Source organism: Rattus norvegicus, chromosome 5 (genome assembly GCF_021556685.1).
Source record: "Rattus norvegicus strain SHRSP/BbbUtx chromosome 5, alternate assembly SHRSP_T2T, whole genome shotgun sequence".
Classification (NCBI taxonomy): domain Eukaryota; kingdom Metazoa; phylum Chordata; class Mammalia; order Rodentia; family Muridae; genus Rattus; species Rattus norvegicus.
The window spans coordinates 156,275,919-156,294,416 of record NC_141538.1 but is presented as its reverse complement, the minus strand read 5'-3'; the positions used below and the strand labels follow the sequence as shown (position 1 = coordinate 156,294,416).

Genomic DNA, 18,498 nt, shown 5'->3' with positions numbered 1-18,498 from the left:
ACATATGAAACCACTGTAGAGATCCAAGTATCTGAAGAGAAAAACAGAAAGTTTCATTTACAAAGTATTTACAAAGATAAGGTGCTGAAGTGGTGACCAAACTCAGTGAAAAACTCACAAGGAAAACTACAAAGGTGGCAATGGAAGCCACAGAAAGCAGAAAATGCTATCCATGAACAGACTGCAATACCAGCCCGACCCGCATGAGCTACAGGTTCAGCACTCGGTTACCAAAGCCAATGACACGCTCTCTGGAAACAGAAAGCTCGTCTGAGTGCTGTGGGGTCTTCAAGGACTCCAAACAGCAAAAAGAGCCATTAAAAGAACTAAGCTGGGGAGCTCAACCTTCACACATTGTCCCGGCTCTACAAACGCCAAGTCAGGGCAGTGCTGTTGTAATAACAAGCCCACTGACAGAGACTGAGGTGAGATGCCCAGAAAAACCAAATCCACGGGAAATGACTCTGAAAAGTGTACCAAGGCCATTCAAGGAGGAAAGGGCAGTGTCTTCAAAACCTGTACTGACGACCTAGAAATGTGCAGGCCGAGCAGTGCTGCTCAGTGGGGAGCCACGCTGAGCCTTGGAGCAGGCCCCACTACTACCATGACCAACCCAGAAAGGATGAGTACGGGCATCTACCTCTACCTCAGACCACACACAGAAGCTCAGTCAAAATGAGTCAAATGCCACTGCAAGATCTACAACTCTGAAACTACAGGGGCAAAGCCACTTCCAGACATTGGTAAAGAGCAAACTCTCTGAAAAAACCCGTCACTGCTCCAAAAGTAACAGCAAGACCCCAGAACACTGAGGAAAAGGCCTCTGCACTCAGGAAGCAATGATCTGTGGAAAGCCAACCCACAGCCCTGGAGAAAATCTACCAGGCATTCATAAGCATTCATAATAGTCCCCAATATAAAGAACTCACAATTTCAAACACCAAAAAGTAACTAATTCAACCGAGGATGGCAACATGGCTCTGAGTGGCAGGCACTTGTTCAGCCTTGACAACCTTGTTGTTGCCCTTCAGTTCAGAACCAACTCCACAGACAACCTCTGGTCTCCCCTGTGCACCCCCACACCTCAGAAAAGAGAAGCCTATATTTATCTGGAGAAGCTGATTACCTGCTTAGCTATGGACTAATTGCAAATCCACAGAGCAGTCTAGGACTGACTGGCAGAGAGGCAGGGAGCAGAGGTGCCACTAGCCAGACTTCCGGTCATTCAGACTCTGGTTTCCCCAAGGGAAAGGCAGCTAAGTGGTTCCAGGGAATGCTCACCGATTAACCGCCTTGTGTTTCAAGACATGACAAAGTCACTCACTTTATGACCTTCTGAGGGACTTTGTGAATTTTTAAAAATTTTATTTATTTATTTCATGTATATGAGTGCACTGGCTGTCTTCACACACACGATAAAAGGGCATCAGATTCTATTACAGGTGGTTGTGAGCCGCCATGTGGTTGCTGGGATTTGAACTCAGAACCTCTGGGAGAGCAGCCAGTAAGTACTCTTAACCACTGAGCCATCTCTCTAGTTCCATAAAAATCTTATGGATTTTTTTACTGCACTATATGTACATAGTTTTTCCTGAAGAATGAGTTTTTGTGATCTTTTTAAACAAAATCACAGCTGCAGTGGGAAAGAGGCTCCCATCAAAGGCTGACATACTGGGTTCTATCCCCAGAGCCCACACAAAGGCAGAACTAACTCCATGAAGTTTTCTCTGACCTCTGATGACCATAAACATGCACACACCATGCTTGCATGCACACACTTAAAAAGTGTACTACAAAACAGATTATACGTAGCAATTACAGTGAGAACCACACTAACAGACTGACAGCCAAGTGCCTTAAAACTGAAATTACAAAGATTTTTTTAAAAAGGCCCAAAAATCTGCTGTTGAAATTCAGTATCACTGGCTCTAATCCCAGCACTCAAACTGATCTTGAACTCACAAAGATCTGGACTCCCTCTGCCTCCCAAGTACTGGGATTAAAGGTGAGCACCACCGGACCTGGCCCAATTCTGTATTTTTTATGAGGTGCTGGAGAAATGACTTAGCAAAATGTTAACTGAGCCTTCCTTTCAGATGTGCAGCTCTCTGTTTGAAGGCAGGGACTCACTAGTTAGCCCCACCTGGTCTCAAACTCAGGACAACTGCTTCAAGAGCTGGCATTATAAGCACACACTAGCACACAAGGTGCCTAGGTTCCCTTCCACCCTGGCTGTGCTGGAGGGCTCCCCAGCCCACAGAGAATTAACTCAGCAAGATGTGCAACCAACATGGTGTTAGTTATCTAACTGAAGAAGTTCTTCCCACAACTTTTACAAACTGCCACACTCTGCTTCTCTGCAGGCCTCTCCACAGTGCCCCAGGAGAGGTTGGTTGTTACTCAAAGCTGCTTTGCAACACCAGGGACACTGTACAAACGGGAAGGGCTGTGTCTTAACTGTTACCCAGCACAGATGCTACTCTCCTTAATGGTGGCTGGTGCGAGTTTTGAGGGATTGAGGCAATTCAACCCCTTATTTGACACAGCATGTGTTTAGTCCACATTAGCCACCCAGTCACTCTTCCTGTGACCTTCCGATAGCGACTGAGCACTGTCCTCGGCACAGTGACACAGTTCTAGTCATCATCACCACCCATCTCAACAGCTCTACTTGTCACCTTCAGCTACCCACGTCTGTACCATTATCAACAGAATCCTAGAATGTGACAATTTTGAAAGCAAACTGATTTCACACCATACTCTTAAAAACTGAAATACTAGTAACATAGAAAAATAATTAATAACAATAATAATAATAATGCAAACAAAAACCCTTAATCTCTAGTGTTGCATTTCCCTAAATGCTCTGATTAGCTAGTGGAACAGCAGTCTCTATCTAAATGTCGCCCATGTTCCCATGGTGCCTATCTGTTGACAGTATTCTGGAAACTGACTGGGTGTGTTCTAGGACAGGGACTGTTTTGTCTTCAGGGAGCTCCAGAGAGGAGCAAAAGGCACTTCCTACCGATCACAGTCACCCAGGCCATGAAACAAGCATCTGTGGGGGATGGGACTCTGTGGGGGATGGGACTCTGTAGGGGATGGGCCTCAGGTATCAGTTAGTTGATTCCAGTGGAAGAAAAGCCTGAGTGGGATGTCTCAGTGACATGCCAAGGAGCTCCGCTCATTACGGTATAGTCCAAGGGTAACATGCCACGGTTTTCCCTGGCCACAGTGGATGCCCGTATTTATGACTAAGGGACTTCGTAGTCTCAGAATAGTAACTAGCCAGTGTTAAAGGGTTAGCGCACCCCACAAGCACAGCAATACAGTTCCTTCGCACCAGGAAACATCAGGTGCAAGCAGACAAGCCTGTTGGTTCACTGAGCCCGCAGGGACTCAGATGGTGACTGCGTCAGTTTGACGGGGCCTGGGCTAGACCCAACACTGCCTACACCTTCTCTGACACCCTCTCTCTCATCTGTGCTATCTTCCTGTAGCCCATCTTTATCCAGTCTCTAGATGATTTTCACCAAAAATTATCTGCAGCTAGGGCTCTCTCATTCATCACAGTAGACATGATCTTCTGTGAGTTCCAGAACTCTTCTTCGTTTTTAAATATTTTTGTTTTTAGTTTCCAATCAAGGTTTCTCTGTGTTACCTTGTCTGTCCTGAACTTCTGTAGACCAGGCTGGCCTTGAACTCAAAAATATGCCTACCTCCACCTCCATGGAATTAAAGGACATGAGCCAACACCATCCATGTGTGGGTACGTTTCTATAAAAGCCTACTCTTTAGCAAAGATGTTTCAATGTTAACTGCTTAAAAATTAAGACAAACTGTTTCTTTTGTGTACATGTGCAGGTGTGTGTCCATGCACACCTGAACAGAAGACAGAGACATCAGGCTATCATCCTCAATCTCTCTCCGTCTGGTTTCTTCAGATGGGGTCTCTCACCAAACAGATTTCACCAAATGGTTAGACATCTCTAGCCAATTAGCCCCAGGATCCAACTGTTCCTGCTTCCCAGAGCTTAAAATCTGATGCCGTCACACCCAGCTTTTAATGCAAGTGCTAGAAGGGTTAGAGTTGCATCCTCATGGCTTACACAGCAAGTGATTATCTATGGAGCCATCTCCCAATGCTAAAACATTATGAAACATTTTTCTTTTTTAAAGTTTGTGTGTATGTGTATGCACATACATGGGTACAATGTGTACACTTTAGCCCACAGGCCGAAAGAAGATGTTAATTGCCTGCAGTTTGACTTACAAATGGTGTGAAACACCTGACGTGGGTGCTGAGACATGAACTTTGACCTTCAGGAAGAGCAACAAGTGTCCTTAACTGCCGAGCCATCTTCTCCAGCCTGGAAATGGTATTTCAAAGAGCATACTATGAACGGTACTTGTGTTTCCAATATGAGTTTTAAAAGTCTGGCTTGGGGCTGGGGAGATGGCTCAGCGGTTAAGAGCACTGTCTGCTCTTTCAGAGGTCCTGAGTTCAAATCCCAGCAACCACATGGTGGTTCACAGCCATTTGTGATGAGATACGATGCCCTATTCTGGTGTGTTGAAGACAGCTACAGTATAATTATATATAATAAATAAATAAATTTTTAAAAAAAAGTCTGGCTAATCTAAAAATGAACCTGAACGGAAGTGTGCTAGTGAGCTCTGAGACTGTGAGGAAGAGAGGAGAAGCTGGGAACTACAGTACAGAATGTGGCTTGGTGGTAGAGCGCTTACTTCACAAGGGTGAGGACACTAAGTTCAATTCTCAGCGTCAGAAAAAACACAAGCTGGCAACTGAAACTTGGCTGCTTCTCAAAGATGCTCTCCCATCTATGAAGGATTGATATCCTTCTCAATCTCCACAATAGAAACAACCACTCCTGCGGTGTGGGGGCCTAGAAGCCTACAGTGTGAGCAACGAGCAAGTACCTTGGAAATGGTAACCTGGACATGGCCGCCCATACACACTGGCCTGTGTTCGCTGTGAACAACCCAAGCTCTGGGGTCTGGGAGGAACAGCTTTCAGTTAAAATTACTTTAATCTTTGCAGAGTCCCATATGCCTACCACCCATCTGTATTGTGAGCAAGACTCCTGTGTTGCAGAGTTTTCCTCCTGACCCTTAACGACACAACACTTAGAAAGCCTTAGGAGCCCTGTTCAGTGTGATGTTAGCCTTCTCGGGGCCAGCCACTCTTCACACGGCTTCATTCCTTACGGCTTCTATGAGTTAGAACCAGCTAAGCGGAAGACAAAATCCCCTTGTACATGTACCCAACTCTTTGATATTTCATTTTTATATAAATAGTAAGAAGCTTTATAAGCCCTCTTTCTATTACTTTGGCATTTGTCTTCAAATGGTTTATTTAACCTCCTGCCTTTATTGAAGTTGAAGCTGTCATAACCATTCTCAAAGTACAAGAAACAAGAGTGATACCTGCAGGTTGGCCCTTCCTACTCAGATCCTCCTGGGCTAGCTTCCAGGCCTCAGCTACCTCCTCCCCTTCTAAAGGTTGCCAAATGGTTATGTAAATGAGCCAGCTGGCTTCTGAGTCACCAGTTCTGTTTCCAGCTTCTCAATTTCCAGTGTGAGCCTTGAAGTACTCTCTGAACCCTTAACAGCAGTCAGAATTTTTAGTCACTTCCTAAACATGGCAACTGGACAGCTGACCTCCCTAGTGCCAGGGAGGCTACTAACAACTGTTGTTCAATACTCGTTTCTATAAACTGTCTGCTTGGTAACCCAAAACACTTCTCAGTAAACCTGCTCACGCTTACTAAAAGAAGAAAATCTTCAGGAACGTGCAATGTGAGGGCTTTGCAGTAGGCAGGAACAGGCACAATGGCACACACACGTAACCCCAGCCTTACCAAGGATGAGGCAGGAGGATGGAGAAGGCAAGCCAGCTTAGGTTGTACTGCAAAACTCTCAAGCAAGCAAGCAAACAAAAACAAAATCTGCTGCCAAAGCCTCTTGAGCAACCACATTCCCTAAGCAGATGCCCTAAGAACAGAGTCAGTGATGACACCCTGAACACAGGGAACGACAGCCCAGACGCCATTTCCTTTTAGACGTCACTAATCTTCTGAGACTAAGAAAACAACATCAGGAAAAATAACAAGAAGTACAAAGTGGACGTTCCACATTATGGAATAACTTGGGGTTACAGGCAAAGGTATTAGGGAACTCATACAAACTCCGGAGTTTACAGGAAAGGACACACTGGGCCTAGCACCTTGGTTCTGAACTGCGTCCTGACCATCTTCCAAGCATTTTGGTTTTTGCACTGGCACCGTGTCCACTCTGCTTCCCTAGCTGCTTCTGGCAGCATTACTCTCTAGATTACATCAGCCTCATCTAAATCATTGGCTGATACGCCGAACTGATGCTGTCTTGTTAACTCCATAACTCTTAACAGCTGGTAAAGGCCTACATCAACTATAAGGAGGCCTGTCTTTCAGAAGGTGGGCAATCCCAGATGTGATCAGAAGTAACAGGGCGGGTTGGGGATTTAGCTCAGTGGTAGAGCGCTTGCCCAACAAGCACAAGGCCCTGGGTTCGGTCCCCAGCTCCGAAAAAAAAAAAAGAAAAAAAAAAGAAGAAGTAACAGGGCTTGGTAAGATAGTGTGCTGCCTGGAAATGCAGCACTGTGGACAACCAACAGCAAAGAAACTTATTTTACCTATGAAATATGACAAAATATTGGCTATATATATTAATTAGTGGTCATGTGTAGGAAAAAAATCCATTGAGTAGACAGAAAAAGAATAGCCTGAGACTTATTCTATGTAAGAAAAGCAAATGCGGTCCATCAACTGGTAGACAGTTTAGAAATGACCCTTGCACTTGAGAGGATTAAGAAGCCGTCCATGGTGGTTTGTATAGCTTTGGCCCACAGGGGGCGACCTTGTTGGAGGAAGTGTGTTGCTGTGGGGATGGACGCTGAGGTCAAGCTCCGCCTAGTATAGTAGTGCCCTCCTGGCCGCCTGCAGAAGCCAGTGGCCTGCCTTCGGATCAAGATGCAGAACTTCTCCAGCACCATGTCTGCCTGAATGAACGCTGATGTGCTTCTCACCATGAGGATAACAGACTGAACCGGAACCCGTAAGCAGCCCCATTAAATGTTGTCCAGTCTAAGAGGTGCCTTGGTCATGGTGTCTCTTTGTGGTGATAAAACCCTAAGTTATCTAAGAACCTGTCTCAAAAGAAAGGAAGGGAAGCTGGGCAGTGGTGGCATACACCTTCAATCCCACCACTCAGGAGGCAGAGGCAGGAGGATCTCTGAGGCAAGCCTCCTCTACACAGCCTGTTCTAGGACAGCCAGGGCTACACAGAGACACTGTTTTGAAAAACAAAAAGGAGGGAAAGAAGGGTGTATCTACTGCTCTATTCTGTTCACAAGCTTTCAAATAGCCTTCCATCTGTCCCCTTATAAAGGCAACAGTCCTCTACTGAGTTGCCTCAACCCTTCCGACACTCCTGTACACTCACTCCTTTGCCAAAAAACCTGGTATGCGGACTCAACTCGGGCCATTATTCTGTGTGACTGTGGTCCACACTCCCTCTGCTGAATTCTCCTCCATGGTCCTACTGGTCCACCCCAACAGCCTGCTGAAACACATAGGTGCAGAGGGTGTTCTGTCAGAAATAGTGCCAGCACTTGGAGAGCTGCAACTGTGTTCCTAGTCTCTATGTATGTACTCCATTCCAGGGCGGTGGCTTTCTAGTTCGGTGGCAGAGCCCCTGCAGCTGACTGAGCCCCAGCATGGCACTCAGGGACAAACAGAGACAACTCTACTTTTATTTCTCCTTCCCAAGATTCACCTGTACGTGCTGATTTCTCTGAGGAAATAGCAAGGCCTGGAAGTATAAAAACAAAAACGAAAAAAGAAACCAAGAATAAACATATAAAGCATTTGAATGCCTCACTGGAGTTTTAGAAAGTGGCAGCTCAAGCCGAGCTGCTGCTCAGATCTGCGGAAGTACGAGTGTCCACCGAGGAAAACCTGCAGGGGAAGGGAGGAGGGCTGTTCTTAAAAAACTTACTCAAAACACCAAGCGGCAGCAAGCAGAGTGCCCAGTCATGTCCAGAAGAGCCTGCTCTTTGCCCTGGCAGAATTTCAGTGAAATGAGGAGGGCCGGTCAAAAGCACCCAAATCACAATGAGGAAGGCCCAGGAGCCACCATCAGTTTGATTCTGGTGAAGTCCTTTCATTCCCTGGCAACACTGACGAGAGACTTTGAGACTTCTAATGTGGGTCTACCAGTGTAGATGGTGTAGGTTTCCCAAGAAGAACCTTAACCTTTGGTCTCTCTGGGTGTAACCAGGGTAATGACAACTTAGTTACTACTCTAACAACAGCACTTAAAAACAAGCATGGCTTTTTTTTTTTTTTAAATCCCTGGGCTATTTTTGCAGCTGTGTGCAAGACAAGGAAAAGCACAATGAAATCAGCATCCAAAAGTTGCTCTCCCTTGGTTGCAGGTTAGTAAGAAGACTGCTAGGAAGCAGCACTAAGAGACTCACTGGCAAGTCCTTCATAAACTGCAGCTGCCCTGCCAACAAAGGCAAGAGGTGACAGGCTGTGGAAATTCCCAGTCCTGTCACATAAAGCCACCATGAATAGAAATAACACCACGATTCTGCACCATACCATGAACAAACCATTTGGTTGTTCAGGTATTTATAGCCTATTCAGTTTTTTTCCTTCTCTTTTAGGAACTTAGCCTGATCCTGCCAACTCAGCCCCCAAGGACCAGGGTTAGTCAGGAGCCAAGACAGCAGGACACTATTTACTTATTCAATGACAATTACAAAGACAGCTGAGAGTATTTGTTCTAGCTAAACATGGTGATATACTGTAATTCCAGCATATCAGAGACCGAGCCAGAAGAATCAAGGTCCCTCAATTAAATGGTAAATTCCAAGGCCCCCCAGTTAAATGGTAAATTCCAAGGCCCCCCCAATTAAATGGTAAATTCCAAGCAAGCCTGAGCTACAAAAGACCCAGGCTCAAACAACAAGAACAAAAAAAAGCAATAGTTTTTGAAAATCTTGTCAACAAATATATTATCAAAAACAAGCCAACAGCAGCTAGCACCAAAAGAGCATGCATGCCATCAGCACTACAAAAGCAAGAAGTCTAAGATGCCCAGGTTGGTTTCCACAGGGCACTTCCTGCAAGGGCCCTACACAAAGAATGAACTTCAAGAGAGAGGGGAGGAAGGACTAGAGACGTGTGTCAGCAGCTAGGAGCGCTCGGTGCTCTGGAAAATGACGCAAGTGACCAGCACCCCATCAGGTGGTTCACAGTCACTAACTCATCACTAACTCTATTTACAGGGGATCTGAGCCCCTCTTCTGAACTCCTGGGCACCAGTGATACAGGTGATGCACACACACAGAAATGCACACACATGTGGGCAAACACCCATACACATAAATTTACAACTCTCTTTAGAAAGATGGAAAGGAAATAGAAAAACTGCAAATTTTACTTTATTTTCCTTTTTAAAGAAAATTTAACACTCATCTATTTTGACAAGATATGATTGGGGGAAAAAGCTTCTTTTCAAAGTCATGAAATTACAATTCTGTTTTCCTCATAAAAATGGAAAATTCTAAATATACAAAAGCTCCCACTAAGAAAAATCATTAGTTGTGTTAATAATAAAAAATAAAATGTCTGGCCTAGTGGCACAAGCCTCTAATTTCTGCTCTGGAGAGATGGGAGCAGGAGGACTGTGGCTCTCAATGCCTGCTGAGGGACTCAGTGAGACCCTGCCTCAACAGTGTGTGACAGAGGACTGGCAGCCTGGCCTGGCAGACACACTTGCCTGGAGCAAATGTATACACGCTGGCACATGCAAGCGCCCAAGAGATCTCTGTCTCTGTCTGTCTCTCCTCTCTCTCTCTCCTCTCTCTATCTCTCTTACTGAGTAACTCACCAAATCAGGTGCAATGTCACAATCTCACAGACAGACAATAAAAACATCACGATAATAACTGGCAGCCCTTTCCTGGCTATTCATGTGTTCTAGCATCTAAGGAGAACTGAAGGAACAGTCAAAAAATGGTTCTTACGGCCTTCCAATTGACATGGGCGAGACGACATCCTTTCTTAAATGCAAACTGTGCAGTCCTAGCTTTGGACCAGCTGTGGAGGTCTCTCTCCTTATTTACCAATACCAGGTGCTTGCCTCAGATCAAAAGTCACCCTATTTGCCTCTGATGGGAAAAAGGATATGGCTCTATAATCTTTTAGCATCTCAGCTGGCACACTGCTGTCCACGAAGGAGGCTACATAGGCAACACTGCAGGAGACTTTGCCTTGTGGCTCCTGTGGTCCTCACAGTGGTGCCAAACCCCGGCTTCTCTCCTACCCAGATCCCCTGACTGGCACACTTTGTTCTGTCCAGATATGGGTAATAGCTGTAGGGAAAATCTGGAAATCTTGGTTTCTCTTAAAAATATAGGAATATTATAGGAATATGTTTTCATTTTAACCCTAGGTGTGGGATATGGGGCTATCAGAGCGTCCACCACAGAAGATGACTGATTTGCTTCCTGTTCTATCGGCAGCCGACTGATTGGCCCCGTGCTCTATCAGAGGCGTGGTTGTGCCAGCTGCAGGTAGCTTCTGCGCTGGTGACTGTGTGACACTTGGGACTCTGAAAACTTCAGAACGTGTACAGATGCTAGAACCCAGAGCTGGGTAGGTTGTTGGTTCTCATCTCTTAAGTAGTTCTGCTCGAAGAAGGAACAGAGAGCAGAAATGAGATATCCTGACAGCAAAGGGCAAACTTGCCCCAAGGAACTTGAAAAGCCTCTATCAGTAGGAAGTATTCTAACATATGCTGCTCCATTTTGGATCCTGACTGTATTCAGGGATCTCCTCTTTCCGCTCTATCCTTCCTCTCTCTTATCTAGTGTTATGGGGTTGAAAGGCTAAAGGAGAGAAGAACGCCCATCAGCCAACAGCTACCTAGTCTGGCAGATTTGTACTGGAGACCCTTCCTGAGAACAGTCTTCCCTCAACAGCACAAAGAGAAAATTGCACCAGGCACCAAAGGGTAGAGCCACTCAGCAGGCCACACCACTCCCTTTAGAGAAGGCCCAGAGACACCCAGAGAACTAGGAAGGGAACACTATCTACTTGTGCTGGATAAGTTTCTGTACCAGCACTCAGGAGGCAAAGGCAGGCAGATCTCAGAGTTTGAGGCTACAAAGTTCCAGGACAGCCAGGGCTACAAAGAAATCTGTCTGGGGGTTGGGGATTTAGCTCAGTGGTAGAGCGCTTGCCTAGGAAGCGCAAGGCCCTGGGTTCGGTCCCCAGCTCCGAAAAAAAGAACCAAAAAAAAAAAAAAAAAAAAAAGAAAGAAATCTGTCTGAGGGGTTGGAGTAGGGGGTGATTTTCGCTCAATATAAAATAGAAAAATGCAGTTGAGAAAATGCCTCTGTCTTAGTCATTGTTTTATTGCTGTGAAGAGACACTATAACCAAGGCAACTCTTATAGTGAAAGCATTTGACTGGGGCTGCCTTATACTTTCAGAGAACAGTCCACATCATCACAGCAGGGATCACAGTGGCATGCATGGCAACAAGAGCAGTAGCAAAGAGCTACATCCTGATCTCAGGCAGGCAGGCAGGCAGGCAGGCAGGCAGGCAACAGGCAGGCAGGCAGGCAGGCAGGCAGGCAGGCAGGCAGGCAGCAGGCAGGCAGGCAGGCAGGCAGGCAGGCAGGCAGGCAGGCAGGCATCAGCTTTTGCACTGGTGACATACTTCCTCCAACAAGGCCTTAAGGTGGGCCCGTGGGACACACTGTACTCAAAACAACTGCCTCCACTACCCATTAGGCTTGAAGGCAAGCCTGTGGTCATTTCCTTATGTGGCCCACCTCACTGTGGGTGGTGGTCCTGGGTACTATAAGAAAGCAAGCTGAACAAGCCATGGGGAACAAGCCGGTAGCAGTGCTTCCTCCATGGCCTGCCTCCCTCCCTTCAATGGTGTGCTGAAGTCTGTGCATTGAAATAAACCCTCTCCTCCCAAGCTGCTTTTGGCTAGCATTTTGTAAAAGCAATTGAAAGCAAACTAATGCTTTTTTTTTTTTTTTGGTTCTTTTTTTCGGAGCTGGGGACCGAACCCAGGGCCTTGCACTTCCTAGGCAAGCGCTCTACCACTGAGCTAAATCCCCAACCCCAATGCATTTTTTTTAAAATGGCACAAGGCTTAGTAGGTCTTCTTGTAATTTCTATGCAGTAAATCAAGGATGTGACTGACTTATAAAGTCACTAGATGATAGAAGGACAAGAGCTTGGGGCTCAACGTTCAACCCATCCACCCACTGTCATTGCAACCCTGGTCCATGGGCACTGCACCAGCTCTTTGTGAGAGAGCAATATGAGAGGAACAGGCTTTGCCAACACTCCACAGGACAAAAGCTATTGTGTCACACCAGAGACCTTCCACCAGGAGGGATCCACAGCTCCACATCAGACACGGAATGAACAGGCTTCTGCATGCATCCGCCACTCTTTTTTTTTTTTGGTTCTTTTTTTCGGAGCTGGGGACCGAACCCAGGGCCTTGCGCTTCCTAGGTAAGCGCTCTACCACTGAGCTAAATCCCCAGCCCCTGCATCCGCCATTCTTACACACTTGAGTCCTTTCTTTTCATTCAAAACGTCTCTACCACAATACACAGAAAAGAATCGGGGCTGGAGAGATGGCTCAGTGGTTAAAAACACTGACTGCTCTTGCAGAGGTCCTGAGTTCAAATCCCAGCAACCACATGGTGGCTCACAGCCATCTGTAATGGGATCTGATGCCCTCTTCTGGTGTGTCTGAAGACAGCTACAGTGTACTCATATATAATAAATAACAAGCCAATTCATATATTCCTTAATACAGCAACAGACTGACTATGGTCTAGCAAATTATAATTCCTGTTGTAAACATTCTATAGTTTAAACTATGATTAACATCCCAAATGTAATAATCACCAATTTTATAATTATTTTTTTTATTAATTTTAGAAGCTCCGTAATGGTAAAGTGCCAACACACCTAAAATAAGAAAACAAGAGTCTGAAATGTAGTACTGGAGGGATGACTCAGCACCTGCAGGGACTGTCACTGCCCCAGAGGACCATGGGTCCTTTCCCACGGACAGGACAGCTCTTAACCACAGGAAATCGGAAATGAGATCACAGGGCACAGACCAGCAGGACGGTATCTAGGGAAGAGCCTGGGATACAGGAGATCCAGTGACGCCTTAAAGCCAGATGAATGCCTGTCCTGCCCTGAGCAAAACCCACAGAGAAATCCCTAGTACACACCAGCTAAACCAATGAATTAAGCTAACGAGCCCCAGGAACGCTTGGAAAAAAAGAAACCAATAAACAAGAACACACCCAAGACCGTCCCTAGAAAAGGTCTCCTGCACGAAAGCACCAAAGAGAAACAGAAAGGGCACTGCAAAATGTCCTCTCTTAATGTTAGAATCACTCATCAACTTTTTTTCTTTTCTTTCTTTCTTTTTTTGGTTGTTGTTGGCATTTTTCTGTTTGTTTTGGTTTTTTGAGAAAAGGTTTCTCTGTGTAGACCTGGCCATCCTGGTCTCTAACTCACAGAGATCCACCTGCCTCTGCCTCCCAAGTGTGGGGATTAAAGGTGTGCATCACCACATCCAGGAAGAGATACATTTCTTAAGTAGATAATAAAAACTAAATATAATTTTTTTTAATTACTCCAAGACTAAAAGCATGAGGTGTCTGAGGCCAGCAGACACACAGGTCAAGGTGGCCTGCCCTTTAAGAGCTTGTACTAACTGCCAGCGAGCAGAGTCGCCTTTAGAGAAACCAAAAGGCAAAGATTACAAGGAAATGTCATTTAAAAAGAAACAAAACATAAGCCTGCAGTTCTTACTTGAGAGAGTCCAGGGGACGATGCATGTCCCGGGGGCGTGGCCGCAAGATTGGGGTGCCCCTTGTTTATTTCATGTGCTGAGTAAGGGGAAGGGGTCGGGGGTCCTGGCTGTCTTGCTACTTGTGTTACCTGTGAGGAAATAAACAGCAATAGATTAGTGACCTGATCTACAAGTACAGCTGACCTGGTTAAACCATTTTAATGCCCGGCAGTGGTGACACATGCCTTTAATCCCAGCACCCAGAAAGCAGGGGCAGGGGGATCTGAGTTCAAGGCCAGCCTGGTCTACAGAGTGAGTTCCAGGACAGCCAGGGCTACATGGAGAAACTCTGTCTCGAAAAAAAAAAAATAAATAACAAGAACAAAAACCACTTTAAAAATTGGATTCTGTCTCCCAAGTCACAGTAAAGCTTAATTAAGTACTAGAATAAACAGGGGCTTACCATTTCAGAATACACAAATATTTCCATCTGTCTCATAAATGTCTAAAGCATAATCTCAATATCCTTCCCCCCATCCTAGAACAGAAACCATTCTAAATTGAGATGAAACTTGAAGCTATACTAAGCATTTTGAGAAAAAACAAGAAATAGAGGGCTTTGGACGTGGAGGGACTGCAGAGCCCAGGGAGATCTCTGGAGCTGACAGAGCTTCTCTGAGAACCGCAGGATACATTTGTCAAGAAGACTCAGGACATCCCCTAGTGATGGTGCCTGCCTACGGTATAATCCCAGCCACCTGGAATAGTGTGCAGGAGAATCCTAAACTCAGTGATAGCTGTGCTAGACAGAGAGGCTATCTCAAGTAAAGGAAACGGTTGTAAGAATGCTTTTGTCTAGCATCCCACGAAGCCAGGGGTCAAACCCTGGTGGCCTATCATGAGTCTGGTGGTCCAGGCCCATTCCTCCAGCTCCTGGAAGATACAGGCACAAAAGATAAGGAGTCCAAGCTCACCTGTGGCTACCTGGCTAGCAAGCTCGATTTCAAGGCCATCCTGGATTCTGTACTCCCCAGTCACCCTGGTCTGAATTTACATGACATGAAAGCGCACCTCCAAGCTAATGACAGACGGAGGGGTGAGCACTACTAGACAGAGTTCTGTATGACGACAGGCGAATCAAAATGTTTGGAGGACAGTGAAGGCAGGCTACGCTATTCTTGTAGTTTGGCCGGTGAGGCATATATTAAATGCATTTCAAATGACTCGTTGAGAAAAGTACTTGTTACAAAAACACCAAGATTCAAATTTGATCCCCCAGCACCAAAACAAAATATGAAGGTAAACCTTGCTCCTGGGGAGAGAAGGGCATGGAGACTGGGGTCTCCAGAGCTCAATAACCCACCTGTTTAGTCAACTAGTAAGCCCAGTGTTCATTATAAGACGCTTCCAAAGGCAAAGCGGACAGGCATAGAATAGGACCTGATATGAACCTCTGGTATCCAGAGTCTTACACAGGAGTATATACTGGCGCACGCACACGCACACACACACAGAACCTCTAACACATCCAACTGCCCCTTTACACACTGTCCACAGAATCTCTGTTGTACCCCTTCACTGCCCTCTACACGCACAGAGTATCAAATACCTCACGCACACACACACAGAGGGAAGGGGGAGCGAACAAGAACATGAATCTAATAAACCTTGGCCTCTGGACACTCTGAAATCTCGGACTTACTGAAAGCCACAAAGTTGTGAAGTTTTACCCTACCTAAGAACTCTACCTAAAACTACAATGTAACTTGATAGCAAACCATGAAGATATGGAAATGAACGTGTTCATTAGGTTCACCGTCCCTCTCTCTGTCTAGCACTGACTTGAGTAACACGATCATTCAGCATCACTCTAATATGCTACCACTTTCAAATAAGAACTACAATGCATGGGGCAGGGTGGTGAACATGATAATCCTTTTGTAGGCAACATGGGCTAGCTGACCAGACATAAACAGAGATCCAGGAAGAATGGCTACTAGGGGTGGGGCCAGGCAGGACTGTGGAGTAGTGACATAATCCTCTCAACTTCCACTAGAAAACAAAACTAAGGATTCTGTGTATAACCCCTTGACTTTCCAATCACAGTCCAATAACAGTTGCACACTGTATCTGAAATACAGAAGCAGTTACTGGGTGAGGGCAGCTGAGGTCACCTCCCCCGGATCACCACGTGGAGGCAGACACACTGTTAAAGACCCACCTCTTCGCCACCCTGTGCTTATGGCCAATGAAAACACAATATTTAACAAAGTAAGTAAATCTTTACTTAAAGTTCTCTCTGACATCATCCAGAGTCCTATCAAGTAAATTAATCTTTCTTAGCAACAAGCTGTTCCTATGAAGGCAAAAGCATGCGGCTTCTGTCTAAGGCACCTTAACATTACTTTTCCCCACTCCAAGATAGTTTCCCTAGTTGGTGGGCCACACACACTTGTAATGCCAGACAAGAGGATCAGGAATTCCAAGTCACTCTGGAACACATTAGACCTTATTTCCAAAAGCCAAACAAATAAAACACAAAAGCCACGGGCTGGAGAGACCACTGGGCAGTTCAGAGCACTGGCTGCATTTGCAAAGGACGCAAATTTGACTCCCAGCACCCAAACAGTGGCTCACAACCATCTATTACTCCAGATAGATTCTAAGGGATCCAACATCGTTTTCTGACCTCTGAGGGAATCAAGTACACACACAAAAGGTGCATGCAGGTGCATGCAAGCAAAATGTCCTACACATAAAATAAAATAAACAGCTCAACAGATGCAAAACCAAACAGTAACATTCAAACAGGTGCAGGTCCCATACGAAGATGGCCACGTTTAACCAGGGTGACAGACAGAAGCCTGAACTTTGCTTCCCCATTTGACAGCCATCACTAGTAGTATCCTAGCTCTTCCTTCAGAACAGGTATTTCTCCAAGCCAACAAATACTAGAAAATAATGAAAGCCAATCTACTCAAGAAGCAGTGTGGGGCTGTGAATGTGGCCAGTGTACAGAAGCACACTGGAGCCAAAAGACTCGGAGTCTGCTATCTAGGAGCCGTACGGCAGAAGCACATCCACACCCATACCTGCAGAGAAAGAGAATGCAGACTATGTACACATAGAAGTACTTTAAAATGAACCAGTGCAGTGGACAGACAGATGGGAGGAAACGGGGAGGAGGCTTCCTCCCTTTTCTGTTCTGCCCTTATTAGGTTATGCCACTTGCAATGCCCGGTGCCCCAGTACATTTTGACCTTTTATAAAGGAAGCAATTCTGTGAGTTCCTCTGGTCATACTAAGCACTGAAGCAAGCAGATGCCATGTTTTATGATGAATCGGAACAAGGTTCACTTGTGAGGCTGTTATCATCAAGTACATGAGCTGTTGGGTCTGTCAACAGAAATATGTGCTCAGTTACAATGAAAAAGGAATACCCGTGTTTACGTGAAGCAGTGCTCTAGGCGCCGAAGCCAGAGGATGAAAGCAAATAGCAATCAGTTCTTGGAAAACGCTGAAGACCTTCTCTATGTCCTATGACTTCAAACACTCAGACAAGACTTAGTTTCTAATACAAAATAAGTTCAGCCATTCATTTACATGCACATTTGATTTTTGTCTTTATTACAAATAGAGAAACTGTGCGTGTGCAACACACCAAAGAATTCTTTTAAAATTTCCTCATGATTATAGTGAACCTTTACAGAGCTATTTTATGTATCTATATACCCAATACTGTGTAAGAAAATTCTAACACGAAAAGGTGTTTAGACAGAGCAGGAGAGAGGAGAGAGCAAGCACATCAATGTAGACCTCTAAGACAGGGGCAAGAGGCAGGGTCAGCCAGTCTCCTTGGTTGATGACTAGAGGTACAGCAGGACAGAGTGGGGCTGGCTGGCTGCATGGCCCCTTCACACACTTTACAGCAGTTAAAGCCTATGTCCCATTTATACACTACATTGAAAATAATAGCTTAGTGAAAACTGGGAATCCGCTTGAAGGTGATGGCCTGAATGAAGTACTAGGTCTGGGGAAGTGCTGCTGTGACACGAGTGAACAGCCTTAAGGGAAGGGCTAACCAAGACTCCGCCTACAGCGGTTGCTCGCTGTCCATTGGGAGCAATGAGCAGCCTGCTAGGTCTATAACTCTGGGCTGAGAGAGGAGCTGCAGTCAGATCAAACAATCTAGGGGCGGGTTTACTATCAATACCCCTAATGGCATCGACACTAATTATCAAAACTAGCAAAGGAAGACTTCTGAAAATGACACAATTTCTGATCAATCTGGTCAATGTTTAATGTCCTCATTAAGACCATATGTTCACTCCATGGAATCGATGTCCTTGTATCTCTACTTATAATTGTACAAGAAAAAAGTACCAAAATTATAAACTAATAATGTCGCCTGCTAAAATCAAACATCAAAGTTACAAAAGTGATTAAAGAGTTATCACAATGTCCGCTGTCCCAAGAGTAAAGCGACTGTCACGTCAGAACATATGGAGACTGGAATCACTCAACTGTCCCCAAGATGGGAGGGCACAGCATGGTCTGTGACAACAACACCAGTCAACAA

The 18,498-nt window shown here is 45.5% G+C and overlaps 1 protein-coding gene across 51 annotated transcripts in view; it reads right to left on the bottom strand.

Annotated features, from left to right (window-relative positions):
* Positions 1–18,498, bottom strand: part of Eif4g3 (eukaryotic translation initiation factor 4 gamma, 3) — a 220,356-nt gene that overhangs the window by 134,016 nt on the left and 67,842 nt on the right. For 40 of the 51 annotated variants that reach the window (XM_087548436.1, XM_087548438.1, XM_087548440.1 and 37 more), the window contains 1 exon segment: positions 13,940–14,068. Coding sequence is in view for 19 of the 40 variants with exons in the window: in XM_087548409.1 (XP_087404535.1) it covers positions 13,940–14,068 (129 nt within the window). In the remaining 21 variants the exon portion in view is untranslated. 51 annotated transcript variants of the gene reach the window in all.